This window comes from Balaenoptera musculus, chromosome 15 (assembly GCF_009873245.2).
Source record: "Balaenoptera musculus isolate JJ_BM4_2016_0621 chromosome 15, mBalMus1.pri.v3, whole genome shotgun sequence".
In the NCBI taxonomy this organism is placed as follows: Eukaryota; Metazoa; Chordata; class Mammalia; order Artiodactyla; family Balaenopteridae; genus Balaenoptera; species Balaenoptera musculus.
The window spans coordinates 51,364,238-51,392,210 of NC_045799.1; the positions used below are offsets into that span (position 1 = coordinate 51,364,238).

At 54.0% G+C, this 27,973-nt stretch overlaps 1 protein-coding gene across 8 annotated transcripts; it reads left to right on the forward strand.

The window, feature by feature from the left end:
* TBC1D24 (TBC1 domain family member 24) lies at positions 1 to 27,559 on the forward strand. Of its 8 annotated transcripts, XR_005016620.1 has the most exons (12): positions 32 to 85; positions 14,905 to 15,013; positions 16,749 to 17,828; positions 18,413 to 18,430; positions 18,888 to 19,046; positions 20,226 to 20,289; positions 21,355 to 21,450; positions 21,747 to 21,969; positions 22,415 to 22,585; positions 23,300 to 23,654; positions 26,964 to 27,105; positions 27,218 to 27,559. XR_005016620.1 is itself a non-coding variant. In XM_036827132.1 (10 exons), the coding sequence occupies exons 3-9, from the start codon at positions 16,864 to 16,866 to the stop codon at positions 22,567 to 22,569; spliced, it is 1,680 nt and encodes a 559-aa protein (XP_036683027.1). In that variant the 5' UTR covers positions 32 to 85; positions 14,905 to 15,013; positions 16,749 to 16,863; the 3' UTR covers positions 22,570 to 22,585; positions 26,964 to 27,186. The 8 variants fall into 8 exon arrangements, 4 of the variants coding, with proteins under 4 accessions (XP_036683028.1, XP_036683029.1, XP_036683027.1 ...); XR_005016618.1 differs by lacking the exon at positions 27,218 to 27,559 and having other exon boundaries at positions 26,964 to 27,186; XR_005016619.1 differs by lacking the exons at positions 32 to 85; positions 27,218 to 27,559 and adding an exon at positions 12,173 to 12,193 and having other exon boundaries at positions 26,964 to 27,186.
* Positions 27,560 to 27,973: the final 414 nt, after the last annotated feature.

A 27,973-nucleotide genomic window follows, 5' to 3' on the forward strand; every position in this document is an offset into this window, starting at 1 on the left:
GACGCTCGGTAGCTAAGCTAGCTGAGGAGAAAGCGGCGCGGCGCGGCGCCGGGAGGTGGGTTCTCGGCCAGCGCGACGGGCGGAGGTAGGTGCGCGACGGGGTGGGCGGGAGCGTGACGGCCCGGCGCGGGGGCCGCGGGGTCTGGTGGCCGACTGTCACCGCGTCCCGGGCGTGCTGACGGAGGGGGCGTGGGGGCCTGGCTGCCGGGCCTCCGTCCGAGCGGGGCGCGGGGGCCGGCCGCGGCGCGGGTGGCGATTCCGTGGCCCGCGCTCCCGGGGCCCGCGGCCGTCCGCCGGGCACTGCCCGCCGCCGCCGGCGCTGCCCCGCGGCCCGAGCGCCGGGCAGGGCGCGACGTGGGGCCGGAGCCGACCTCGGCCCCGCGGGACACCCACCCCGGGGGTCGCACCGGCGCCCCTCACCAGGCGCTGTCGGCGCTCCGGCCGGCTCCGGGCGAGGCGGCGGTGGGAAGAGCTGGCTCTGTGTCACTCCTTCCTCGGGCGCTTTCGGTCTCTGCGGGGTAGGAAATCCTCTTCTGGACTCGAAATTGCAGCAGATTCTCTGATAACGTTCTGTCTTCGAAGACCTACAGCTGCTCCCGTTCTGGCCCTACGGTTGCCCCAGGATGACACGCCGCCCACCTGCCGCCTAGGTATCTACCCAGCCTCTGAGCCCTGTCCGGCGGGTGCCTCCTGGGGTGGCCGCTGTGCCAGGCGGCAGCTGTCCGCCAGGCTGTGCTGGGGGCGGAAGCGTTTCCACAGGGCCCCTGGGCGCTGTGCTCTCTGAGCCTTGAGTAAGCACAGCTGGAGGTCGGGGATGGGCTGCACTCGGTCAAGGTCCTCTTCTGGCAAGGGCGCTGGTGGCCTGGTGGCCTTACTCGGTAGGGAACAGACGAGCGGTGGGCTTCCTGGATTATCACTTGCTAGGCTGACACTAAAGGCCAGAGGCTGTCTGAAGACCATCTGGGCAGTGCGGAGGCACGGGTCAGCTGTTAGGATAGCGATGTGCCTGGGAGGCACAGGCCTGGTGGCCGATGTGGGCTGTGGTTTGTGATGCTGGTGTTGAGGTCTTTACCTAGCTGCTTATTCCTAGTGAGGAGTTTGCCTGCCTTTCCCAGGGCCAGTAGAAGGACTTGAAGGTGGTTTTCCTTAGTTCTGGTGTGTGTTTGCTCCCAGGTTAGCAGGAACAATCTAGGCAATTACAGGGGGGAAAAATCCCATTATTCATCAGATATAGCGGTTTATCCTACTTGAGGCCGAGGGCTCCCCTCTGTCTTCACTTTCTAGCCCCAGCACACAGTAGCCACCTGTAAACATTTACTTAATTGCCTGAAGATAGGTGTGCTGGTTTTTCTTTTTAAGGATACAGGCTTGGAGAAACAAACCCAGGTAAGAAAAGATCAAGAAATCTCGCAGAGGTTTTACAGTTTCCATTTCTAGACAGTGGTACAACCCCCACATATGCATCCTTTTATCCTGAAGGTTGGTCCTCATTTAGTCTTCTCAGCCCCTCAGGTAAAAGCTTGTATGAGAAGTGTTTATCCAGTAGCCAGTGCTCTGTTTAGAAGCTCATCTCTCCCTATGAACAGGGCCGGAGCCACGTCGCGTTCATCTTTGCTCCCCCATTGCCTCATATGGAATGGGCCAGGGTTCTCCCTGAATGGTTGTTGAAATGAACCAAGGTGCTAAAACTAATGCAGAGTGGTTTTCATCTGGATGAAGGGTGACCTTCAGGGATGTAAAGTAATCTAGTAATCTAGGCAGGTTTTTCATAATTAACAAAATTCACCCCTGAATTGCAAGTTCACCTGCTGGTGAGCCATGCTAGCTGTCGCTGACCACACCTGCCAGGACTGTCCAGCAGGCCAAGTGACCTTGGGCATGCAGTGTTGCGCCTAAGTCTCATTACAGTCTGAGCCAATCTCAGAAGACATATTTAAGTGTTTGCTTTTAGATGGTTTCTGGTTTGAAGTACATAAGGACAATGAAGCAGGTTATAAAAAAGCACTTAATATTTACCCTGTTCAATGTTTTACCTGTTTGAGCATAGCTTCTCTGTTATGACAACTCTGTGCAGGGAAGAAAAAAGGCCTTTTCAACTCGAAGCAGCAGTTTCAGTGGCTGTTTCAAGTGTCACTTTCCAAATGGAGATAATATCAGAGAAACAACACCTTGGGCTTTTCACTAAGGACCAATCTGAATTCATTATTTGATGATTTTTGTTATTCTTTCAATGCAAGTTTATCCAAATCATACTTCACATGATGAGGACTTGTGCCCCGTATTCTGTGGCTACAAAGTTGAGTGAGCCTGTGCCCTTGAAGAGCTTAGGGTACAGTGAGGAGACGGGCCAGTGAACTGTGGCACTGCGGTCGGCGCTCTCACAGAGGCAGACGGAGCTTGCTATGGGCACAGAGGGGTGGAGTCCAGCTGGCCTTTAGTGGGGGCTCCTGAGAAGGGCTCAAATTAAATTTTGAAGAACGGGGAGTCCCTGGCAGTCCAGTGGTTAAGGCTCCACGCTCTCATTGCCGAGGGCATGGGTTCAATCCCTGGTCCGGGAACTAAGATCCCATAAGCCTCGCGGTGTGGTCAAAAAAAAAAAAAAAAAAAAAAATTTTTTTTTTTTTTTTTGAAGAACGAATGGGAGTGGCAGGACCACATGATGGAACAAGACTTCCAGGCCAAGGGACGGTGTGTGAAGTACAGGAACACAGCTCCCACCCACCGGCTGTTGGGAGAAGGGCAGTGGGTAGCTCTGGTGGTTGGGGTGAGGAGAGGGAGATGAAGTTAAGGAGCTAAGCTGGCGGCAGTCAGGAGAGGCCTTGAGTACCAGTCCCGAGTTTGCATTTTACCCTGAGAGTGGTGGGGAGCCGCTAAGGGATCTCGGGTTTGTGAGTGACTGGTCAGATTGTGCCCTCATGGGTGACCAGGCAGTGGTGGCCAGGGTGGGTTGGTGAACTCCTGCACTGAGTGAGGGCGGTTAACAGAACACGGGGATATACCTGGTGGGACAAAAGGCCCAGCACCAAGGAAGGGCAGTGGGGACAGAAAAGAGAGCAAGACCTTGAGACAGGTGGCTGCGGGGATGGGCAGGACCAGGGATAGGACTTAGGGACCTAAGTCCAAGGTTGAGTGACTGGCAGCTGGTAGGGCCGTGCCACACAGAGTGTGCTGGAAGGGACAGGCCTGGGAGTGGGTGATGACTTGCGGTGTGGAGATGTTGAGCTGAGGGTTGGTAAGAATTCCTGGATAGAGATTGGTCTGGAGCCAAGGAGAGCAAGCACAAAAGTGTTCTGGGCACTACTTCCTGTGTGGCACTGAAGCCAGGGAGTGGGGTGGTGTGGAGTGAGAAAAAGAAGACTGAACCCTGGAGATGCCTGATGTTTCATGTCTGTAGAGCAGAGTAGATAAGGTAACAAAAATCTGATAATGCTCTCTTGCCTTTTGGGGGGATGGGGGCAGGATAGTGGGCTTTTTATTTCTGTCCTAGAGCCCCTGTTTGTTGGTTAAACAGCAAAATGTAAGATACTAAAGGTGCAAAATCACATGATTGATTCCCGGGGCTTCCTGTCACATGTGTGTTTATTTGCCTTTTGGGAAACTTCCAGATTGTCACTCATCTCAAAGGACCTCATTCCCCTCCAGCCCGACGGTTGGTCCTCTCAGGGCGTTCTCACAATTAGATCTCTGAAAAAAGGCCTTCTCAGACCCAGAGATAGACCCAAGGTTGCAGAATGCTCTGGGTCCTGTCGCTCTCCTTCCAGGACCCCAGTTTCTGTGTAGTGCATCAGCATTAGCAGCAGGTGGGACTTCGGAAAGACTTGAAAATACAGAGGCCAAGTGTATAGTGCCCCCTCCGTAATCTTTCCCCCATGCTGAGGGGCCGCACGGGAGAGGGTGAGGAAAGGCTGTTGCAAAAGGAGTTCCTCTTTACCCACAGGAGGCACATGGCCCCCAGGGCTGTCCCGGCCTCTGGATAAGTGTTAGCAGTTATCTTAGTCTCTTAGGGAACCTGCTCACTTAGCGATACGTGCAACAAGCTTTCCTTCTGTCTTGTTCAGTTATGGTCCCCTGCCTGGCCGTGGGACCTTATCCATCTCCCCTGGGTATTGCCCAAGGAGCTGCTGGCAGGGGTCACGTGTGCGCGGTCATGGTTTCTCCCTCCAGCCTGCACTCTCCTCTTACAGGCCATTGAGAAGCCACTACACATGGCTTGGCCTGTTTCGCATAACCTGAAACTGTGTCCGCCTAATTGTTACACAGTTTTAATTGGGTACCAATTGATTACCGATGGGTGATTCTGTTACCAATAAAAGCCCTTCCACTGTGTAGCATTCTAAATGTAGCTCATTACCTGTGTCCCACCAAAAGCTTCCCTGGCTTCTGTCTCTTCAGCCTTTCCTTGAATCAGTTTGTCCTCATTCCTTAATTATCATCTGTAATTCATTTTTCAGCAAGGGTCATTCCCGCCTTCCTATCTTCCTAAACCTGTGGGCCTTCAAAGGATCCAGGGGTATACATTAACTCCACTTGCCTCTGGTTTCTTTCCCTGCCTTCCTGGGCCATCCCCTCCCCACCTCCCAGCACACAGGAGCACTGTCCTTCCTCGGCAGCCTGGTGAACCCCAGGCCTCTGTCTTGGGCCCTTTGGCTTCTTAGAGCCCATGAAGCTGGGCTGTAGAACTGTCTTTGAATCTGAGCCATGAATGACACTCACCGGCCCCAAACAGCTATGCTCTCCAAGGCCCTGTCCTGTTCGCATGCTGTTTCTGCTGCTTCCTGGACGAAGGCCTCCTCAGCCTTCAGGATCTAGGCCAGGCAGGTGCTGGCTAGGGAATCCTTCCAGACCCCTCTTTTCTTGTGGGCTGGGGGCCCAGACACCCTGTGCTTTTCTCTCATAGCATCTGCACCTGAGTTGGCATGATCAATACACCATGTCCCCACGTCCAGAAGCTCATTGAGAGCTAGGACTGGGCCTTGCATCTTCATATTCCAGCACTTGATACACTGGTGTTCAGGAAGTGTCTTGAATGCCTACTAAAATGATTAAACCTGCAAGATTCCCTCCCAGCCCAGCTCTGTTGCCAGGCCTAAAGATACTTGCTGAGAGCCTGCCATGTGCCCAGCCTTCCGAGGCACACCTAAAACAGGCACCTTGCTCAGAATTCAGACCAGTCAAAATTCTAGCTTCTGACAGCTGCGTTTTCTCCCTCTGCTTCTCATTTTGTGCAGCTAGTTGGTTTCTCCTATGCCCTTGGGGGCTGTTTTCCCAGACCTGCTGTTGGGAGGACCTTTTGAACTCAGAAGATAAAGATCTTGAATTAGCAGAGCCCCCTTGCAACCCCAGTCCCTGCTTGTGGGTGGACCAAACCAGTGGTGAGCGGGGGCTGCTCCTCATTGTGGTGCACAGGCTTCTCACTGCAGTGGCTTCTCTTTGTTGCAGAGCACAGGCTCTAGGCACGGGCTTCAGTAGTTGCAGCACTCGGGCCCTAGAGCGCGCGGGCTTCAGTAGTTGCAGTGCATGGGCTCAGTAGTTGTGGCGCACAGGCTTAGCTGCTCTGTGGCATGTGGGACCTTCCCGGACCAAGGATCAAACCCGTGTCCCCTGCGTTGGCAGGCGGATTCTTACCCACTGCGCTACCAGGGAAGTCCCAGTGCCAAGTCTTAACCACTAGACCGCCAGGGAAGTCCCCGAGTCTCTGCAGAAAACCTTTCGAGTGGCTAATACGGTTAGGACTCTGCCCTGCTTGGGTCCCATCCATAGGCTCAGTTGCCACTGGTAAGACCTGCATTTGAACTTCTGACCGGCGGCAGCAGATGGGCCAGCCAACTGGACTGCGGTGCTGTGACTAACGCCTCCTTAATGGTTACGCCCCTTTATACCTGGCACGTGCTCTCCATTATGTGCCATCAGCAAACGGCCCACTATCAGGTTCCCGGTAACTGGCAGCCTGGCAGTCACTGTGGAATGCCAGTTGCCATTAGCATTTGAAAAATCCCAGTGCTGCTTCAGGGCTGAGGCGGAGCCCAGCCTGCCTTCTCATCATGTGAAGATGTCTGCTGGGAAGGACACACGCCTAGAACAAACGAGTTGGCAAATGGCCCCTGTTATTTAGAGTTAAATTTCCCTCTTGGGCCCAAGTGGTTTGGGATTTTCCTGAGTCTCCATTTGTTTCCTTCTCTTGCTTCCTTCTTCATGGGTACACTGAGTATATAGTGTGAGACACCTGGGCTCAAAGTCACAGTAGAGTAGAAGAGCTTGACTCATAAGCAGCTCATCACAGAGGCCTGCCAAGTTCAAACAGACCTGGACAAGGAGGGGTGGAGTGTGGGGAGGTCGCCCTCAGTCCTGCCTGTGAGGTCAGGAGTCTAGAAGGGCTGGTGAAGGAGGGGGCATTTGGGCCGAGGCTTGAAGCAGACTGGCCCGAGAGGAGAAAGAACAGGTGTGTCCTGCCTTTCCCCCTTCCCACTGTCAAGACTCCTGAAGCTGCCCTACCTGGAGGGCAGGTAGGGCCAAATCCTGAAAGGAGGGGGGGGTGGGGCGGTGGGCGGGAAAGGGTTTCAGGTGGAGAGTGGGGCAGAGTGGGTTGGGAGTCAGAGCTGAGCTGTGTTGGAGTCACACAGAGTGTGTGAAGGTGGGGAGACTTCAGGAAAGCAATTGGAGGTATGGGACCTGAGAATTCTCGGCTGAAAAGAAGATGGATTTCTGCAAAGGAGACATTTGAGGGACAGGGGCAGGAGCAGCAGCAGCCAGAGAGGCAAGGAGACAGACAGAAGGGGTTTCTGGAGGCCTGGGGAGAGGAGAGCTGAGAGCAGTGAGGTCAGCTGTGTGTGATTCAGGGAGATAAGGGCTCAAAGGTGTCTGTTAGGTCTGGCAGCCAGGCGTGAAGGGCGAGGGGGGAGACATACAGCCTGCTCTCCCCAGGAGCTTGACTGGGAAGGAAAGAAAGAGGAAAGGCTTAGCTCAAGGGGAGTGCCGGGTGCTGGGATTGGGGGTTGGGGGCCTGTCTAACAGATCCAGGACCAAGGGTGGGGGTGCAGATCAAGGGCCAGGGTCAGACAGGAGAGGATGCTTCTTGCCTAACACCGGGTTCTCAAGGAGAGTGGGAGATGTGAAGCTGTTGGCTAGTGTGGGGACCAGGGGCGGGTGCCGCGAGGCATGCTGAGGGCTGCCAGGTGGCTCCAAGGGCCACGAGCAGGGCAGTGTGATTTTCTCTCTACAGTTGGTGCGCGGGCGTGGAGAGGCATGCCGTCAGGCTGGCCTCTCGTGGGGCTTCTTCTGGGTAGCTGAGACAGGAGCATGGGAGTGGTGGAGCTGAGGCTTGGAGGGTCAGGTCTAGGCTGAGCAGACAAGTAAAGTCACAAAGGGCTGGTGGTGCAGGGAGATAGAGTTATGGTGAGTGGGAGGAGGGCAGTGAAGAGCTTCAGGACAGTTACAAGAGAGTGGGGTGTTTGTGATATGTGTCCTCTGAGTGGAGGAGTTTCTGGGGCTGACCTGGGTGTAGATGAAGCATCAGAGATGTAAAGGTTTCTAAAGTTGGGGAGCTTTGAGCCAGGTCTGCCTGCTTGACCCTCGAATGCCCTGCAATGAGGGCAGCTGAGGGGAGGAGGCCAAGAACTGGAATGAAGTGTGTGACACGTCCTGGGGAGACCCTGGAGAGAGGGGGCAGGGTCCCAGGGAGAGAGGGAGAGCCCCCTGCTTTCTGGCCTGGAGGAAGGGTGCATTAGGGGAGAGGATGAGGAGGTGGGGGATTGTTTGCTACAAGCCAAGTTCCAGAGCAAGAAGAGAGATGGGAGTTGGGAGTGAGGTCAGTAAAAAGCAAGGCAGCAAAGGAAGTAAATGTGGGGGATCGGTGACCGTAGTCACCCCAATCAATGACACTGTCACCACCAGTCATCTGCAGAATCGGGAATCATCCTACTGCTGAGGCCTTGGGCGGGGAGATGAGTATCCTCGACCCAGGGCTCCAGACAGAGTCTTGACGCTGTGTCTCTGAGGCCTCCAGCAGATCCTTGGGAGTGGGGTTGGGCATTTCCCTGGCCTCTCCCTATAGATGGATGGGAGCACTGGGCCTCTCATGAGGAAGTCAGACTTGGACTTGAGAGGAAGGTCCCAGCCTGAGGAGAGGTTGGAATGCATCCTGCCCCAGGCCCCACCCACCCCGCCCCTTCTGGGTGTCCTAGGTGGATGGCCTCAGGGATAACTCCTACCCCCCACCTCCGTCCACCTTCTCTGCCTCAGAGCTCCACCTGCCATACCCTACCCACCAGCCCAGATTCCCTTCCAGGCTATCCCATCCGCCCTGCTCCTCTACCCAAATACCCTACAAGCAGAGCCACAGGCAGGAGATCATCTGCTCTTCCCTGTCCTGCTGCCATATTCCATGCCTGGCACCCTGAGATCTTCTTATCAGGCAGTGACCATGTCCTGTAATTGCTGTGTCTTTCTCATCCCCAGACCTCACATACCCTGAGGGCTAGAGTGGGGCCACTAGTTGTTTGAAGGATTCGTCATTCTGCGTCCTGGCTGGGGACCGATGGTCTCTGAGGGTGAGGGGCTCCCTAGAGAGCGCGTGCTCTGAATTCCACCCTGGGGAAACTGCCTGAGAGGAGCGTACGTTTCTTGGTCACATGGAACTCCTCAGGCCCAGGACCTAACGCCTCTCACTGCCCCTCCTGCCCATCTGTCGCCCCATTCTTGGCCAGTCGGCAGGGCTGGAACCAGCCTCCTTCCTCTTTCTTTGTTTCCTGATCTCACTCTCAGGAAACAGATGTGGGGTTGCTCAGAGTGAAAGGGAAGAACTGAGACACAACCGTGCAGCACCCTGTCCTGTGGTGCAGTGACTAAGGCCCAGCCAGGCTGAGCCCCGGTTGCTTAGGCTATGAGCTATTCCTGCAGCCAAGGGGGAGGGCGGGGAGTGGTCAGGCTGGGCTGGGCAGGGGTCAGTAGGAGTGGGTAGGCTTCCTGGGGAGCACCAGGCTCCCTCTGCATAGGGCTGCCACTTTCCACCTGGGCCACAGTTGGCTCTTTGGTGGCCTCCGGGTGTGTGGAGGGGCCATCCGTGAGGCCCACTGGGTGACACAGGAGTCCAGGAGCCAGTGTAGGTGTCAGGGCTGAGGGCTGGGTGTCTGGGCAGGACCTCAGCACAGCAGCCCAGGGTTCTGCCTCACCTGAGCTGCTCTGGCATTTGCCTGAGAGGCATCTGTGTCATAACAGGCATTTTAAAATGGAGCACTTCCTCTGCCCCACCAAAACCCCACCCCTGGGCCAGAATTCTCTGTTCTTTGCTTGGGTCTTTGCCCCCCACCCCGAACAGGTCACCACATCTGGTGGAATCCACCCCATCTTCTGCATCCTCCCTGGCCGGCTCAGCCCAGCCCAGCCCTCCTCCTGCCTCCGTTTCTGGACTCTGCCCTCCTTCCTCCTCGGCCACCAGGGGTTTTTTCTAAAATGCAGATCTGATATGTCACCTTCTGCTTCAGCTCTTCTCCTCCTGCTCCCTCTTGTGTGGGGATGATGTCCGGTCTTCTAGTGCAGCTGGCACAGAAGGCCATCAGCCCCTCGTATCCCACCTCCGGCCACTCCCTACCATCTCTCTGAGGCTCCCCAGTTTGCCGTGCTCTCCCTCATGCATTTGTCCCCACCCCCGCCTTTGTACACTCAAGTACCATTGCCCCCTCTGTGGCACTCACACCGAGTCAGCGCCTGCCTTGGTGGTCTGCCAGTGCCCCGCCTGGGCTCTTGTAGTCTCACTGTGGATGCCGTGACCACTGGTCTCCTCGAGAGCTGTCTTTTACCCTCGTATCCCCGGTGCCCTGCCCAGAAAAGGAACTTCGTAGAAGTTTGTTAAATGAATCAAAGTTTGAGTCAAGGGGAGGCATGATGGGGTGCTGGGCCCTCTGGGAGAGGCAGCCTGTAAGGAAGGCATAGTGCCCAGTGTTGTCGGGTGGTTAAGATGGGATCACCCAGGCTTAATGTGGAGGGGTCTGTCACATGCAAGAGAGTTTTTTTTCAAATCCAGCTGTTTGGGAAAATCATGTTCCCCACTAAAAAGGTAAGAAAGGCAGAGGTCTTGTGACTCATCAGACCATGGGTGGTGCTTTGGGATAGCAGTGTGGCATTAAGAAGCCAGCCCTCGGACTTCCCTGGTGGCGGTGTTTAAGAATCCGCCTGCCAATGTAAGGGACACGGGTTCGAGCCCTGGTCCGGGAAGATCCCACATGCCACGGAACAACTAAGCCCGTGTGCCACAACTACTGAGCCTGTGTTCTAGAGCCCACGAGCCACAACTACTGAGCCCACGTGCCACAACTACTGAAGCCCGTGCACTCTAGGGCCCATGCTTTGCAACAAAGAGAAACCACTGCAATGAGAAGCCCGTGCACTGCAACAAAGCATAGCCCCCGCTCGCCACAACTAGAGAAAGCCTGCGTGCAGCAGTGAAGACCCAACACAGCCAAAAATAAGTAAATAAATAAATAAATAAATTTATTTAAAAAAAAAAAAGAAGCCACCCCTCAACTGGCTGAGGAGAGAGTGCAGTGGGGCTGGCCCTCCTGGGTGACCTGCGCTCCTGAGATGGGAGAGGGGTCGAGGACACTTGTGGGGTCACTCTGGAGGCAGAAGTGGCAGGTATGGGGTGGGGGGCTCCTCCCACCCCACTGGCCGCCTCCCTCTTCCTGTGGGCACACTTAGGGGGTTCACCAAGGAGGGCAGAGTTCGGGTTTATTTGACCTACCATGGGGTGTTCCCAGCCAAAGCGTCATCTCACAGGAACTCATCTCCTCAGAAAAGCTTCCTGGCCCAGGACCCATGGGACTGCAGTCCTAGAGCTGCTGAAGGGGCCCCCTAACACCCCTAAATAGAGGTCACTTAGTTCCACTTAACGTTTTTATTTTTTCTTTTTAAGGAATACTTGCGTTCCATTAGGCAGCCTGAACTCTCAAAACAGGTATAGTATTTGTGAGTAAAGGGACATGACGGTGACTGGAAGGGGCTTCCGGGTGGGGAAGCAGTAGCACAGGCAGGGAAGGGAAAGAAGGGCCCTCGAAGAGGCCATTCGGAGGGACCATCCCGAAGAGAGCAGGGGCCTTCTCGGGCCCGTGGGAGAACCTTGGCAGCAGCCTCCTGTGGCTGCACTGCCCCCTTAAGGAGGGGCACGGTTCGGCCTCACCACAGGACTGATCGGGCATTGGCATTGACCTACCTGACCCCATCACTCCCCAGACGTCCCTGAGCCAGTGCCAGGCCAGTGCCCAAGGAGCAGTAACCACGAGAGGCTCTCAGGACTTCTGAGCTGCCCTGCTGAGCCAGGCCGGGCTGAGTGCCTTCTATAAACAGGCTCAGTTAATCCTCACAGCAGTCAGCTTTTAAACCCCTCCGTTGGATCACATACCTTCCCTGCTTCCCACTGCACTTATAGTCCAGGCTCCTCCCCGTGCACGATCCAGCCCATGGATATCTCCGCTCTTCTTTCTCACTGTGCCCTGGCCGTACCGGATGCCTTTCCCTTCCTGGAGCAGGCCTCTTCCTGCCTCGGGGCCTTTGCACGCGCTCTTCTCGTGGTCCAGAGTGACCTCTCCTCAGCTCTTCTGGCAGCTTCCCTCTCATCACTTCAGCTCAGGAGAGGAGCGGTCCTCCTGACAACCCTAGCTGAAGTAGCCGCCACCCTCCAGACACACTGCATGGTGTCCCCACTATCTGAAATGGTCACTGTGTGCAGTTCTTGTGAGTCTAACAGGATGCTGAGCAGAATTTTTCCTGTTTTCCCAGAGTTGCAGGTTAGGCCCAAAGCTAAGGACAGAAAACACAAAGTTCCTTCCTACAGTCTAAATTCAGGGAGCTGCGGGCAGCTGGGGCCAGCCTCCTCCCACAGGGCTGATGGAGAGGTGCCACCCTGGAGCCAGCCCTGCCCCCACCCCCTTCTTCTGCAGTGAACTTGAGACGGGGGGGGGGGGGGGGGGGGGGGCGGGGGCGGTGCTTAAGGTGAGTGCAGTGTTTGTGATTAGAATTCACTCCTTCCCTCCCCTTCCTGAGGCTGAGGGAAAGTGGTTTCCCAGGGCACCTGCGGCCAGGGCCCCGCTGGCCGAGAAGAGTGGCCGTTTGCCCTGGGCTGCCGCAGGGCAAGGGGGAGTGGGAGAGAGTGGGATGTGCCTGTGTGCGGGGTGTCACCCACACCCCAGCCAGCGAGCCCAGAGTAAGAGCTTAACCCACAGGTGCTGTGTGGGGATTAATGTCTGTCCAGTGGCTCATATTCATCAGCTCCATTTTAGAGACGGGCACCAGCTGTTCGGGGAGGAGGCGCAGCTTATCAGAGGTTCAGCGCAACAAGCAGCAGAACTGGACTCTGAGCCTGGCCTGTCTGACTTTAAACTGGCTCGCTTCCCGAGTAAGCTCCTGCTTCCCTTCTCTACCACTGGCCGCCAGGCGTGGACGGGGGAGCACGGCCTCCTTCCCGGGCCTGGCGCCTCAGTCAGGAGCTGGGGGACTGTGGGGAGCCGGTGAGGCCTTGTGTTCTGAGTGGGAGCTGGAGGTGTGGACAGTGTTGCAGGATGGCTGCAAGCCGCAGGTGGGACAGCTGGGGGAGGGTGTACCTTCACCTCCATACGGTGAGTGAGGGTCCAGCCCAGTGACTTTGTGTTTTTGATCTGTTTCCCATCTCCTGACTTCCCCTTCCCAATAGCCAGCTTAAACCATCTAACAGGGTTGTGGATGTGTGTGCACGTAAATGCAAGAAAAAGGTTTTGAAGGACATGCACTTAGATGTGAACGGTGATTACCTTAGGTAGAAGAGGGAGTAGGATTGAGGGGGTGACTTAAACAGGACTTTATATTTTTACTCTATAATTTTGTATTACTGGATGTTTTCATGATTATGTGTTTATGTAAAAAACAAACCAAACAAAAACCTGCCCTGAGACCTGGCTTTATAGATGCCTAAGGAGGTCATTATAAGCCTTGTTTGCCTTGCTCCACAAACACCATGCTGTCTTTTCAGGTGGGAGGAGGCCTGCAGGGATCCAGGACCTCCTTCAGGGTCTTCTGCACCTGTCTTTGCCTCGGAGTCCCCAGGCTGCAACAACTTGCTACAGCAAATAAAACGGTGGGGGACTTCCCTGGCGGTCCAGTGGTTAGGACTCTGCGCTTCCACTGCAGGGGGCGTGGGTTTGATCCCTGATTGGGGAACTAAGATCCCACATGCACTGTGGCACAGCCAAAAAAGAACAAACAAAAAGTGGGTCTGCTTCTCCCTGAAGGTCCTTTCTGAAGGAATTTGCAAGGAGCAACAACTGTTTTTGGAGTTTCCAGTTTAATATTCAACCTGAATCTGAGGCCACTTGAGCAAGGTTTGGCACTGTCCTGCCTAGCTCTTGTTCTGTTTATAAACATGTTTATTGCCCTGACGAGGAGTGGGTTCTATTCGAGAAAAGAGGATGGGCCTGGGGTCCCTCCAGAGGCTAGTGGGCTCAGAGCCTAGAACGAAAGATGTAAACTCTACAGGTAATTCACAACCTGGGGAAATGGGGGAGCCCTAACTGCCATCCCTCCCAGGACAGAGCAAACAAACCAACTGCCATTTGGGATTCTTTTCTGGGGAAGAAAGTTCCATCACTGTCGGCACCTGGTCCTGCTGTGGGTAAGGTTTTTCCAGTGGGACGTGTTAAGTGGATGTTGTCACAAGACCTTATTTCTGTGGGAAAGTCTCTATAAAAACAGTATCAATGGATATATATCCAGGGACTTGAACAGATACTTGTACAGCTGTGTTCACAGCAGAATTATTCATAACAGCCAAAAGGTAGAAACAACCCAAATGTCCATCGACAGATGAATGGATAAACAAAATGTGTCTGTCCATACAATGGAATATTATTAGCCATAAAGAGGAATGAAATTCTGATGTTGCAGGGAGCAGGGATGAATAGGTGGAGCACAGGATTTTTAGGGCAGTGAAAATACATTTTATGATACTATAATAAGGATACATGTCATTTTATATTTGTCCAAACTCATAGTATGTACAACACCAAGAATGAATCCTCATTAATCTATAGATTTGGGTGATGTGTCAGTTTAAGCTCATCGATTGTAACAAATGTACCATCTAGTGGGGAAGGTTGATAACAGGGAGGCTGTGCATGTGTGGGGGCAGAGGGTATGTGGGGAAATCTCTGTACCATCCTCTCTAGCTGTTGAACCTAAAACTGCTCTAAATAATAGTCTTAAATTCAAAAAATATATTCTCATACATGCTATAAACATAGATGAACCTTGAGGACATTATGATCAGTGAAATAAGCCAGACACAAAAGGACAAATATTGTATGATTCCACTAATATGAGGTCCCTAGAGTGGTCAAATTCATAGGAAGTAGAATGGTGGTTAACAAGCTGGGGACCAGGGAATGAGGAGCTGGTGTTTAAAGGATGCAGAGTTTCCATTTGGGAAGATGAAAAAGTTCCAGAGATGGATGGTGGCGATGGTTGCACAGCATTGTGAATGTACTTAATGCTACTGAACTGTATATTTATAAATGGTTAAAATGGTAAATTTTGTTAGGTATATTTTAACACAATAAAAAAAGCGCAGCCTGTGCTCCGCAACAAGAGAGGCCGAGATAGTGAGAGGCCCACGCACCGCGATGAAGAGTGGCCCCCACTCGCCACAACTAAAGAAAGCCCTCGCACAGAAACGAAGACCCAACACAGCCAAAAATAAATAAATAAATAAATAATAAAATTTAAAAAAAAAAAAAAGAATGGGTTGCACCTTTTAAAAAAAAAAAAAAAAAAGCGCCACCATATCAAGGTGCTTTCTCAAGACATCTTCTCGAACATAACAGGTTTTACATTACAATTCTTTCCACTCAATATTTTTAAAATGTTACTTGCTTTTTATATTTTCAGATAAATGTTCTTGATGCAAGCAGAACCGGAATGATCTGGTCATTTACCAAAACTCACTGAAGCAAACCCTTGTGATAACTCCGGACAGTGTACCATCCCAGGTGGAAAGGTTAGTCTGAGGTGCATGGGCAGACTATTGTGCTTTAGTGTTGAGGACAGTAGCCTTTGGCAAAAACAAATGTCAAATTGCGGTATTCTGAACAGTAGACTTCTGTCTTGCCGTCCACATGCAGCCAGAGACTCTCAAATAGCACATTTTATCCTTTTTTTTATGTCTGCACGAATCTCAATAGTTGCCCATAATGGAGAAACAGCACCAAATCCCCCAGTACTTCTGGTTCATTTGGTTCCAGAAATGTCTAATTTTGAAGCTGTGACACCTTCCATTTATTTCTCAGCCCTCATGTCTACTCCCCACCACTGAGTCTTCTCTGGAATACCTGCCTGAAACTTAGCTGTTATTTTTAGAAAGTTAAGAGCTGGCTTCCAATTACTGGACTGAATGTCAATATTATGACATAGTATGAGTGTGTTTCATGTTTGGTAATTGCAATCATTGTTGCTTTTGTTGTGGTCATCCATGTACAATGCTTGGTGTCAGTCTATTTATCTCTTGTAAAAATAAAATACAGTGTGTGTGTGTGGAAAAAAAAAAAAAAAAAGAGCTGGCCTCCAAATTCCAAGCCAGGGGTCCTGGGACAGAGTAGGTGTGTGTCTTCCTCATGATACACGGCTGGTTAAAGGCCTGAAGCCTTTGAGAACTGAAACGCAGCGTCTGTTGACTTCATGGAGTCTTCTTGACTAGCTGCTCCTTTTACAAGGCCCACAGGCTGCAGGGTGAAGTGTGGGGGCCCGGTGGGCCACCCACCCCCGAGCAGAGAGTTGTTTACAGTAGAGTCAGCCTCTCGAAGTCCTTTCTCATAACCCAGAATCTCATGATCCAGAATCTATGTGACCTCCTCCAGTATCTTCATAAGCCCCATGGAAAGAAGTCATGCTCCAGAGTTTGTAGTGAATTCTCAGAATGTCCACTTATCTTAAATGGAAACCCTACTGATACTTTATAGAAAGACTAAAACAGGACTTCCCTGGTGGTGCCGTGGTTAAGAATCCGCCTGCCAATGCAGGGGACACGGGTTCGAGCCCTGGTCCGGGAAGATCCCACATGCTGCGGAGCAACTAAGCCTGTGCGCCACGACTACTGAGCCTGCACTCTAGAGCCCGTGAGCCACAGCTACTGAGCCCGCATGCCACAACTACTGAAGCCTGCATGCCTAGAGCCCGTGCTCCGCAACAAGAGAAGCCACCACGATGAGAATCCCCCGCACCGCAACGAAGAGTAGCCCCTGCTCGCTGCAACTAGAGATAGCCCGCGCACAGCAACAAAGACCCAAAACAGCCAAAAATAAAAATTAATTAATTAATTAATTAAAAAATAAAGTATACAATTAAAAAAAAAGACTAAAACAAAAACATGTTTTTTTTAAATGTAAACCTTTATACACGCATACTAAGCATGGTTTTTTTTTTTTTAATTAATTAATTTATTTATTTATGGCTGTGTTGGGTCTTCATTTCTGTGCAAGGGCTTTCTCTAGTTGCGGCAAGTGGGGGCCACTCTTCATCGCGGTGCGTGGGCCTCTCAGTATCGCAGCCTCTCTTGTTGCGGAGCACAGGCTCCAGACGCGTAGGCTCAGCAATTGTGGCTCACGGGCCTAGTCGCTCCACAGCATGTGGGATCTTCCCAGACCAGGGCTCAAACCCGTGTCCCCTGCATTGGCAGGCAGATTCTCAACCACTGTGCCACCAGGGAAGCCCCCTAAGCATGGTTTTTAATCCTGTAGGGTATGGGATGGCAAACAGGCTAGCAGAGAAGCCTCGGACAGATCGCTGGTGGATTTAGCTGCTCTTCGCCCCCTCCTGGCAGCCCCGGGCCTCCTCCTGGGCACGCCCTGCGCTATGGACTCCCTGGGCTACAACTGCTTTGTGGACAGAGATAAGATGGACGCCACCATCCAGGACCTGGGGCCCAAGGAGCTGAGCTGCACCGAGCTGCAGGAGCTGAAGCAGCTGGCGCGCCAGGGCTACTGGGCCCGCAGCTACACCCTGCGGGGGAAGGTGTACCAGCGCCTGATCCGGGACATCCCCTGCCGCACGGTCACACCAGATGCCAGTGTGTACAGTGACATCGTCGGCAAGATCGTGGGCAAGCACAGCAGTGGTAGCTTGCCCTTGCCCGAGTTTGTGGACAACACGCAGGTGCCCAGCTACTGCCTGAACACACGGGGCGAGGGCGCCGTGCGTAAGATCCTGCTGTGCATCGCCAACCAGTTCCCTGATGTCTCCTTCTGCCCCGCGCTGCCTGCGGTCGTGGCCTTGCTGCTCCACTACAGCATTGACGAGGCCGAGTGCTTCGAGAAGGCCTGCCGCATCCTGGCCTGCAACGACCCCAGCAAGAAGCTAATCGACCAGAGCTTCCTGGCCTTCGAGTCTTCCTGCATGACGTTCGGGGACCTGGTGAACAAGTACTGCCAGGCAGCCCACAAGCTGATGGTGGCCGTTTCAGAGGACGTCCTGCAGGTCTATGCGGACTGGCAGCGCTGGCTGTTTGGGGAGCTGCCCCTCAACTACTTTGCTCGCGTCTTTGACGTCTTCCTGGTGGAAGGTTACAAGGTGCTGTACCGCGTGGCGCTGGCAATCCTCAAATTCTTCCACAAGGTGAGAGCTGGGCAGCCACTGGAGTCAGACAACGTGAAGCAGGACATCCGCACCTTTGTCAAGGACATCGCCAAGACTGTGTCTCCCGAGAAGCTTCTGGAGAAAGCGTTTGCCATCCGCCTCTTTTCTCGGAAGGAGATTCAGCTCCTGCAGATGGCCAACGAGAAAGCTCTGAAGCAGAAGGGCATCACCGTCAAGCAGAAGAGGTAGGCAGGGGCTACCATCAGGGCCCGAGTGGGGCGGGGTTTTGGGGGAATGCATTCTGGGTGCTTGGGGCCTGAGCCTGTCCAGCCAGCCATCCGTGTGTGGATAGAAAGCCACGGGAAAGGAGAAAGCCTTCCTGGCTACAGCCACAGGCTGCTGAGGCAACTGTGGGCGCAGAAGGCATAGGGTCCTGTCCCCGGGTACAGGGGCCATGGCTGAGATGGAAGCTGGATGCTGACCATGGCCGCAGCAGGTCCAGCAGTGAGCCAGGCTGGCCTCCTTGGGTCATTTTAGAGCAGCTCCTGCTCCACCACTCTAGCTCTGGGCTCCCTTGCTGGCCATTCTCGTGGCTGCTGAGCGTGGCCCCCTGCCCTGAGCACAGGCCCCTGGGGAGCAGGCGTGGCAAGGGCCCATGGTGTCCTGATACCTTGGCAGCAGATGCTGTGAGTGTACTCTAGGTGTGGAGGCCTTTCTTGCAGGCCAAAGGCAGGCATATCCTGGGCATCAGTACTTGCAACTAACCTCTCCTTGTCTGTTTTATTTTTCTTCCTGGTCTCCATGTCTGTTGCTTCCTCCTGTTTTTCAGTGTTTCACTTTCTAAAAGGTAGGTCTGGAAACCATGTCTCCACGCCTGGCTTCCCTCTGTCTTCCAGCCTGTCTGCTTGCTCTGGCTCTCAGCGCTGGCTTCAGCAGTGCTGCCTCAGAGCCTGGCCAAAGTTCAGGCCCTGTCTGCCTGCCTGTCGGTGCTTGGCTGGCCAGGAAGCATTGTCTTTCAGAGCTGACTCACTCTCTATCCCCGTTTCTTAGAGAAAAGGTGCTTTTGTCCCCACCCAGGCTGGGCGCTCTCCCCTCTGTGTAGCGGGGTGGGAGCGGGACTCCAGGGGGACAGCTCCACCCTGTTTCTTCCTGAGGGCCCCTAGAACCAGGCTCTGACCTGACTGAACAGGTGAGACATTTCCTCCAGTCTGAGCTCACACAAGAGGCTCTGCACACCTCCAGGGTGGGGGGCGTGGCCAGGGCTGGGGTCGCAGCTGTGCTCTGACCTCTTCCCACTCCCCCAGGCAGTTTGTGCACCTGGCTGTTCACGCGGAGAACTTCCACTCAGAGATCGTCGGCGTGAAGGAGATGAGAGACATCTGGTCATGGGTCCCTGAGCGGTTTGCCCTCTGCCAGCCCCTCTTGCTCTTCTCCTCACTGCAGCACGGGTACAGCCTGACCAGGTAATGCCCAGGAGGCTGGGGAATGCTGGGCCTGCCCTCCCAAGGCCCCAAGGTATGGACTCCAAGGGCCAGACAGTGCAGAAGGGGTGGAGTGAGCTGTGGAGTTGCCCAGCTTCTTCATCCTGTCCCCACTTCTGGGAGGTCATGGTGGGGCTGGAAATGAGCCTTCGAACATGGGCACCTGGACAAGGCCCTGTCTCTTCCTGGGGGGCCCTAGAATTGGGAGCACCTTTTCTGGGCATCTCTCACTCCCAGGCCACCCAAACTTCAGGGGTCATTACAGTACACGCCGTAGCTCCAGGCCCCCACGTAGGTGTTGTGATGACGCGGGAGGCAGAGTTTCCCCCCGGGAGCTTACAGAACTGTCGGGACAACTTGAGGCGGCCGGCCTTGGTTCACTACTCCTCCACCCCGCTTCATCAGTCCACACGCCAGGTCCATGTTGGCCCTGTGGGCTGTGCCGGGCCCTGTGCAGGCTTCCCCCAGGGCATACTGTCTCCCAGGGTCACTCTGCCAGGCGTGGCCGCCCCCCTAGAGCCTCAGATGGCAGGTGGCTTCTGACCCAAGCTCTGGCTTGGGTCATAGGTGATGCAGTCGGGGCTGGCCCAGCCCACACGGCAGGCACCGGAGCTGTGCTGACCTGGCCCCCACTTCTGTGCAGTGTGGGAGGCCTGCTGAGGGACGGCTAAGCAGGGCCACCAGGGACGCCAGCCAACCCCTGGGCACCTGGTGCTGGCACAGCGGCAGCCTCAGGCCTCCTCACATGCTTCTCAGTGCTGCCCAGCTTCCGAGGACGTTCCGAGCTTTCCCAGAGCAGGGACCTGTTCCTCTGGTTCTTGCTTCCCCGAAGCACCTGGCACATGGCTCTGTCTGCTGGGGGCCCTCTGCCATGCAGCTTCTCCTCTGTGTCACACCAGGGCAGAGAGTCCTGGGGCCTTTGACCGCTTGGCCTGCGGGCCTCCTGGCCAGGGCTCCATCTTGTCTGAGAAAAGTGCCCGGGCCAAGATGTTACCATCCAAGCCACTGTGCCTGGTCCCTGGGAGAGGAGGACAAGCAGTTTCCAGGTCCATCCACCCCCAGACAGCCTGGGGCAACAGAGGCTGGCTGGAGGTGGCACAGGGAAGAGGTGCAGGTGTAATTGTTACTATCAGGACTGGCATGTGTGGTCTCTGCCCCCAGGTTCTATTTCCAGTGTGAAGGACACGAGCCCACCCTCCTGCTCATCAAGACCACGCAAAAGGAGGTGAGGAGGGACCAGAGGGAGCTTGGGGTCCTGGCGTCTGATGAGCCTGGGGAGTCTGTGTCCCAGAGAGGATGGGTGTTCCCCGATAGCCCCTACCCAGGCTCCCTGGGCTTAGGGGTGCAGAGCAGGGCCCCTCTACAGAGAGCCCTCTACAGAGAGGTGACTCTAGCCTCCCCTAGGACCCCCTAAGTACCCAGAGCCTCCCTGTTTCCCCTTGGGGTCCAGGCCCCCAGCCTGACACAGCCTGGCAGTTTAGAGGAGCTTTGCAGAAATGCCTAGTGAGTGAGGCCTCACCTCCTCCTGCAGTAGTTGGCCAGCGCCAGGTGAGTTGTCTGCCTTCACCTGCCTCCAGCCCCTGACAGGTAGTTCTCAGGGCCTTGTTCTCTGCAGTGCTGTCATCTGGAAAGCATCTAAGATGTCTAGAATAAAGTCAGAGCTCACACGCCCCAATCCTGGGGGTGTCTGCATGAGATAGAGCCTCCTCGTTCAATGGCTCCCAAACCTGCACCTGTGGGAGTTTCAGTTTCTTCACCCTGTTCCAGAGTCTGCATCTGCCTCTCCAGGAGAAGCCCGGGCATCTGTGTTATAGCGGATGACTTTGATTGTCAGATACTTTGGGCAAATCCTGTAGCCACTCAAAGGAGTGACTCTCTAATGGTGAAATCAAGCACTTTGCTGGCTGATGGGAGGGTTGGAAAACGTTTCTTGAGCAGGGGTGCTTCCTGGAAGCTTCCATCTGAGGGGCCTCCCTGGCGCTGATGCCCACAATCAGAGTGTGGATATGGAGCTTATTCCCATGCTTTAGGGCCCAAGAGGGAAATGAAAATATCCCAAGTAAGCTGATGGCGGCCGAGGCAGCCCCCGTGCACGCTCACTGCCAGCCCCACGCCCTCCAAACTCTTGACTTTCCCTATTACTCTCCAGCCCTGGTCCTCAAGTGTGAGGGGGGCTGTGACCACAACAGCCCCAGCTGTGACTGTACTGTGGCCTCTCAGCAGGTCCTGAGTGAGGGGACGCTCCTGCAGGCAAGCAGGGCACAGCCTCACCCTGGGCCTTTCTCCCCAGGTATGTGGAGCTTACCTGTCAACAGACTGGAGCGAGAGAAACAAGTTTGGAGGCAAGCTGGGCTTCTTTGGTACCGGAGAATGCTTCGTGTTTAGGGTGAGTGGGCCTCCCTGCAGGAGGTCACCCCCACTCACGTGACCCTGTTTACTTCCATCAGAGCTGTTACCCTACAGGCTAACCTCCCCGTCTCCTTCTGGTTTGTGATCATTGGACCGTGAGCTCCGTGAGAGCAGGCAGGCCCTCATCTGCGCTGTGCAGCGCCATCTCCCAGCCCCCACTCGGGGCCTCACTCAGGGCACTGATGATGAATTGGGTGGGATGGGGGGCGGGAAGCGGGCAGAGGCCCTGTGGGCGCCATATGCCAACTCCTCATGCTGCCCTTTCGCCCTCAGCTGCAGCCCGAGGTCCAGCGCTACGAGTGGGTGGTCATCAAACATCCGGAGCTGACCAAGCCTGTGTCCTTGGAGTCTACCACCATTCTGTCCTCGCCCTGCCGCTCTTTGTCCTCAGACCCTGCTGACCGCCTCTCGCCATTCCTGGCTGCTCGACACTTCAACCTGCCCTCCAAGACGGAGTCCTTGTTCATGGCCGGGGGCAACGACTGCCTCATCATAGGTGGGCGCCTCCCTGCACCTCAGGCTGGGCTCCTGTCTGCCCTTGGTCACTTAGCCTGGGAGGAGGGTACAGGGTCGTGGGTGGCTGAAGCCCCGGGCCAGCCCTTGCTGAGCCAAGTGGTAGGTACCTCACCTGAGGGACAGGCAGAGCCCCTGTGATGGCGGAGGAAGGCAGCGGGATTGTTGGGGGTGGAGCATGCATGCGGGGCAGGCGTGGGGACCTGAGGCTGCATGCTGGGGAAGTGGACTCACTAGCAGGGTCTCACCAGGAGCCGGGGGACTTTACAGAGTGGAAAGCCAGCCCCGTGGTTTTAGAGAGGCCTCTGGCAGGGCTGCGCAGGGACGGCTCCAAGACTTGCCCTGTCCAAGTGGAGATGCTCAGGATCAGGAGAGCCCCTTGGGGGCAGCGCTGGACAGCGGGCAGCCACTGACCAAGCATCCCACAGGTGGAGGGGGCGGCCAGGCGCTCTACATCGACGGGGACCTGAACCGGGGCCGCACGGGCCACTGCGACACTTTCAACAACCAGCCCCTCTGCTCTGAGAACTTCCTCATCGCTGCCGTGGAGGCCTGGGGCTTCCAAGACCCTGACACCCAGTGATAGGCGTGAGCTAACGGTGACCGAGCTGCTGCTGTAGGGTGGGGTGGTGGCTGGGCCCCTTCTTCAGGGAGGAGGCAGTGAATGAAGGACCGCCACCCCGCCACGTGCGTGGGCACCATCAGGGTGCAGCTGGGCTCTGGTGCTGGGCTGGGCAGTGGTGCCAGGACCTCAGCTGGCCAGGCCTGTCCCTCCTGGCCCTTCTCAGACCTGCCCATACTTGCTACTGTCTCCACCTCGGACTCAGGCCCTGGCTGTCCTCTGTGCAGGCATCCTGTGCCCAAGACCGGAGGGGTTAAGTCTTGCAGCCCCTGAGCCTTGGTTCTGTGGGGTGAGAGGGGTGGGGGAGATGAGACTGGAAAGGCAGAAGGAGCCTGCCCCTCTAGTGTGGGTCCATGGCACCCCCTGCTGGTGCCTCTGAGCATGGCTCCCAAGCAGGCCCTGTGGCCTCCTGCCAGGCCTGCTGCTGGTGGTTCCCTAGGGGTGTGTCGGTCTTGGGAAGACAACAGGCATGCTGGGGACTATTCCTTAGCAGGAGCATCTGCCTGAAACTTCTGACTCAGTTCCCTCCTCCCCATACTGGCCTTCTGGGGGTGCCTCTCAGACAGGAACGGCAGGGTGAAGGCAGGGAGGGCAGGCTGTGTGCAGGGCTTTGGGCCCCTCCCGAGGGAGGGCCGAGGGCCAGTAGGGTGAAGGGCTGCAGGGGACAGTACGTATCCTTGTGTTTCTACAGAGCCTGATGCTTCTGCTGGGCCTCAGTGTGCAGTCATGCCTAAAGAGGCCGCCCAGGGAGGGGCCTTCCGTGACTGACCTCAAACCAGCCAACATTTCCAGGGGCCTGCCTGGAGAAGCCTGGACCCCTGGAACCTTTTTCAGCCCTCCTCTCCAGCTCGGGCCCTCCTTAGCTCCCCTCCAGTCCTTGCGGCGACCGCATTTCGCTGCAGTGACGTGGCCCAGGATCCTGTCCAGACCCCTCAGCACGGCGTGCTGGCCTTGTCCAGCCCTACCCATCTCACCTTCATTGTGCTCCACACGCCCTCCCCAGCTCCCTGCCCCCGAGGCACCTTCCTGACGCACCCCTCTGCATGGTACGAGTTCTCCCTCTGTGTCTCTCAGGGCTGTGTGAGCCCTGCAGGGAGTGGCCCTCCCACCCCATGACCTCCCTCAGCTGGTCCTGAGGGCCTGGGCACACCCCTGAGGAAAGAGAGGAGAAGCGGACACCCAAGGGGCTGTGCCAAGGCCATGGCAGCCTGGGCCACAGATGCCAGGGGGTCCTGCCTCTCCATGTCCCCACATGCCACGCCTCTGTCCTCCACACCTTGCTTGCTCTTCCTGTGGGGTGCTCATCCTCCCCTGCCCACCTACTCAGATCCCCCCGAGCCAGGCCGAAGTGATACAGAAGGAAGGACCGGGAACCCTGTGTGGCTTTGGGCAAGCTAGTGAACCTGTCTGGAACTGTTTCCCCAACTGTAAAATGGGGCCAGTCATCCTGCTGTGCTGTCCCCACAGGACTGCTGAGAGGCTCTGAGGGGCCAGTGTGAATCCCTGTAGAAGGGAGAGGTGTTGGGAGGTGGTGTCACAGCTTACTCCCCCCTCACCAGACCCTGCAGCCCTCGCTGCCCCCTGTCTTCGAGCCCCCACAGCCCTCACCTGTACTTTGGTGTTCATTAAACACGGTCTCGTTACATGAACTCCAGGGATCCCGAGTCTGGTTTCTTCAATTAGGGGGACCTCCCGGGCCTACCCGCCCCTAGGCATGCCACCGAACGGGGTGCAGCCTCCTGCTTGTCAGTGTTCTATCACGGGAACGTCAAAGGCCTTTTAAAAGCACAGCCTTTCAGAAGCAGCTGAAGGCATACCTGAGCGCTATTTGCATGGCCCCCTCTGTAAACTTCCTGAACTGGGGTGTTCTTTTTCTGGTGAGTAAGTCCAGAGGGTTCTCTGTGGCTGCCCCAAGGGCCCCCAGAGGTCTGGCCCAGGGAGGGTGACTGCTGATTAGTCACGATTTCTGTATCATGAGATCTTCATGTGTGCATGCAAAATATTCAGTTTCTTTGAATTTCACATCTTCTCCCTAACTTTTCTGCTAAACTAAAAGGTATGTGGTTATTATCTTTATTTTTTATTCTTACTATTGTCCTTGTTATCTGATATTAGGTGTTAATATTCTCTATTATTTCTTCCTGATTATTACTAGCATTTTATGTTAAAAATTAGCCAAAGTTTTATGGATTTGCATAATGAATTATTTGTTTTTCTAGAAACATTTGAAAATTTATTTTAAAAACAAAAAATTAGGGACTTCCCTGGTGGCACAGTGGTTCAGAATCCACCTGCCAATGCAGGGGACACGGGTTCGATCCCTGGTCTGGGAAGATCCCACATGCTGTGGAGCAACTAAGCCCGTGTGCCACAACTACTGAGCCTGCGCTATAGAGCTGCAAGCCACAACTATTGAAGCCTGTGCACCTAGAGCCCGTGCTCTGCAACAAGAGAAGCCACCACAATGAGAAGCCCACGCACTGCAACGAAGAGTAGCCCCCGCTCACCGCAACTGCAGAAAGCCCACGCGCAGCAACGAAGACCCAACACAGCCAAAAATTAATTAATTTAAAAAAATTTTAAAAATAAAAAGAAAAACAAAAAATTGAACATAGATTAAACCAGTTCATTATCAAAGTGGACTGTATGCATTTAAGGCTTTAGAAGATCAGTTTTTCAAAAATAATTTGTAATACAAGAGTAAGTCATTTGTACTTTATGAGTTTTTCAGTTTTAATTATTGAATTAAAATAAGTATTTTGGACTTCCCTGGTGGCACAGTGGTTAAGAATCCACCTGCCAATGCAGGGGACACGGGTTCGAGCCCTGGTCCGGGAAGATCCCACATGCCGCGGAGCAACTAAGCCCGTGCGCCACAACTACTGAGCCTGCGCTCTAGAGCCCGCGAGCCACAGCTACTGAGCCTGTGTGCCACAACTACCGAAGCCCGCGTGCCTAGAGCCCGTGCTCCACAACAAGAGAAGCCACCACAATGAGAAGCCCGCGCACCGCCACAAAGAGTAGCCCCCGCTCGCCACAACTAGAGAAAGCCTGCACACAGCAACAATGAAGACCCAATGCAGCCATAAATAAATAAATAAAATTTAAAAAAATAAGTATTTCAATTTTTCCTATTTTTATAAGTTCCATGCTTATTATTTTTTTCAGGTTTTCAGGGCAACTTGTTTTAGAAAATTCTGAAGATTTCACAAGACCTTCAGATTTCTTTTATCTATTTCCTGAAGCCACAGAGCCTTTGTAATAGTCTCCTTACATATTTTATGTTTAGTAGATTCAGTTTTTGTCACTTTATTTTGAAATAATTTTTGATTTACAGAAGAGTTTCACGGATGGTATAGAGCTCCCACAACCCCTCCCCACCCTCCCTCAGTGTTAACAGTGCATGTTTATCAAACCTAAGAAATGACCATTAGTACGATGCTGGAAACTTAAACTACAGTCTGTGTTTAGATTCCCTCAGTTTTTCTATAGTCGTTTTTGTTCCAGGAACAGATTTAATTTTTATAACTGTTTACTTCCCCACATTTTAATTGAATCCTGAATGTCATCAAGTTCACATGACTAACACCGGTCAAAAAAAAATTGCCATAATTAGGCCGTACAGCGACTGCATCAAATATGTATTCCTATATCTCAACAGTCCTCCCCCAACTGTCATGTTTGCACAGAGAAGTCGCCAAATGAGGCAGGAGTGCCAGGCACACCTCGCAGGTGCTTCACCCTACGATGTCAAGTTAGGCAGAAAGAAAAGCGTTTGCATGTTTAAAAATAACCTGTTGTAAAACAAAAAAAGAATTTATGATCTTCGTTATATACGTGTCAGACTGCTCGAAGTTAGGTGCAGTGTCATGTGACTCATGTCTGGAGCTGAAATGCCTCCCACGTGTGCAGACCCACTCATTTCACCCGACCACGTGGAATTTATCAACACTGCACTTGGTGACCAAGGAAGCAAAGTCAGTGGACACACTCACACAGACACTGACCCATGATGTGACATGGGACACGCCAACTAACAAAAGCTTCCGCCTTAGACCGCTAAAGCCCAGGTGTGGCTGCTCAGTTAGGTTCCCCATTAGATGCGCCCCTGGTTGCAGGGAGCTTGCAGGTCTGATCTTGTCCAGTGATATGGCTGACAATGTGGTGAAGCTAGCTCAATCCAAGCTATCCCCGCCCCTGTTTTTATCTTCACACAAAGATACAGGAGCAATCCCCTGTTCTATTTCACCCTGAAGTGCGTTGACTGGCAAAGAACACGTTTTGTCAAAAGTTTACAAGCTAAAGATCGAAGAGAAGAGCTGTGTGAATAATTTTACCTTCTTGTTCTTGTCTAGGATGGTTATTGGCTGAAAAATGGATTACTGGACTGACACTTTGGAGCATTTAAATGAATGTAAAAAAAAACTCTGAGGACCCTGTGGAAATACATGTAGTGAGCGAATGTGTAACTTTGAAGCAAAATCTAACTTTGGAAAAGTAAGTGATTTAGTGATATGTTTGGTCAGTGTTAATTTTGAGTTCTAAATAAAATGAATGAGAACAAATGGATCAACATCACTGTGAAGTATTTGATGTGAAAATGTTTCAGTGGGATGGGAATTCCTGAAGGAACCACTGGACATGAATTTGAGGGACTGCATTAGCTGATCATGATCAACGGGGAGAAGTTTCTTCATTCCAGAGATAGATCCTCTGCTGCCTCTGGTGCCAACCAAGTCTTCCCCTGATGGATTTTGTCTACTGTTGTTCACGGCGCCCGGCATGTGGACGTGCTCCGTAAACATGAGGAATGGCCATCAGAAAATGTCGCCCAAACTTCTCCGTCCAGAATTGCAAGGATCCCTGTCCGTGTAAAACTCAGTGTCAAAAAAGTCATGCTCATTCAAAATAAGCATATTCTATCTGGAAGTTTATAGAAGTCACTATGAATGTTTTTTCTAATCCCTTGCATTTTAGTTGGGTGTACGTATACAACAAACACGTAAGACCTATTTTCTCTGCCACGTGCACATGCCCGTCCTTCAGTTCCTCCCAGGGCCGGCGGATCGCCAGCGGCCCTCCCATCCTGCTGGCAGCCATGGTGGCTCTGTCCCGCTCTTGCCTTCTGTTCCTCTTCCCCACACTGGCGGCTGGACACTCACTCCTGCTGCTCCCCCTTCCTTCGGCGTTGCTTTCCAAGACCTGTGTCTTCCCGTCATCCCTTTCCTGCTGCCACCCTCAGATGGCCTGGCCCAGGTCCCAGAAATCCTGGGCTGGTAGGGGAAGAGAGGCTTGGCCCCAGTGTTGCCAGCTCTCTGACACCAGCTGTTTCAGTTCCTCTTCTGGACCAAGAGCCTGGGCCTCT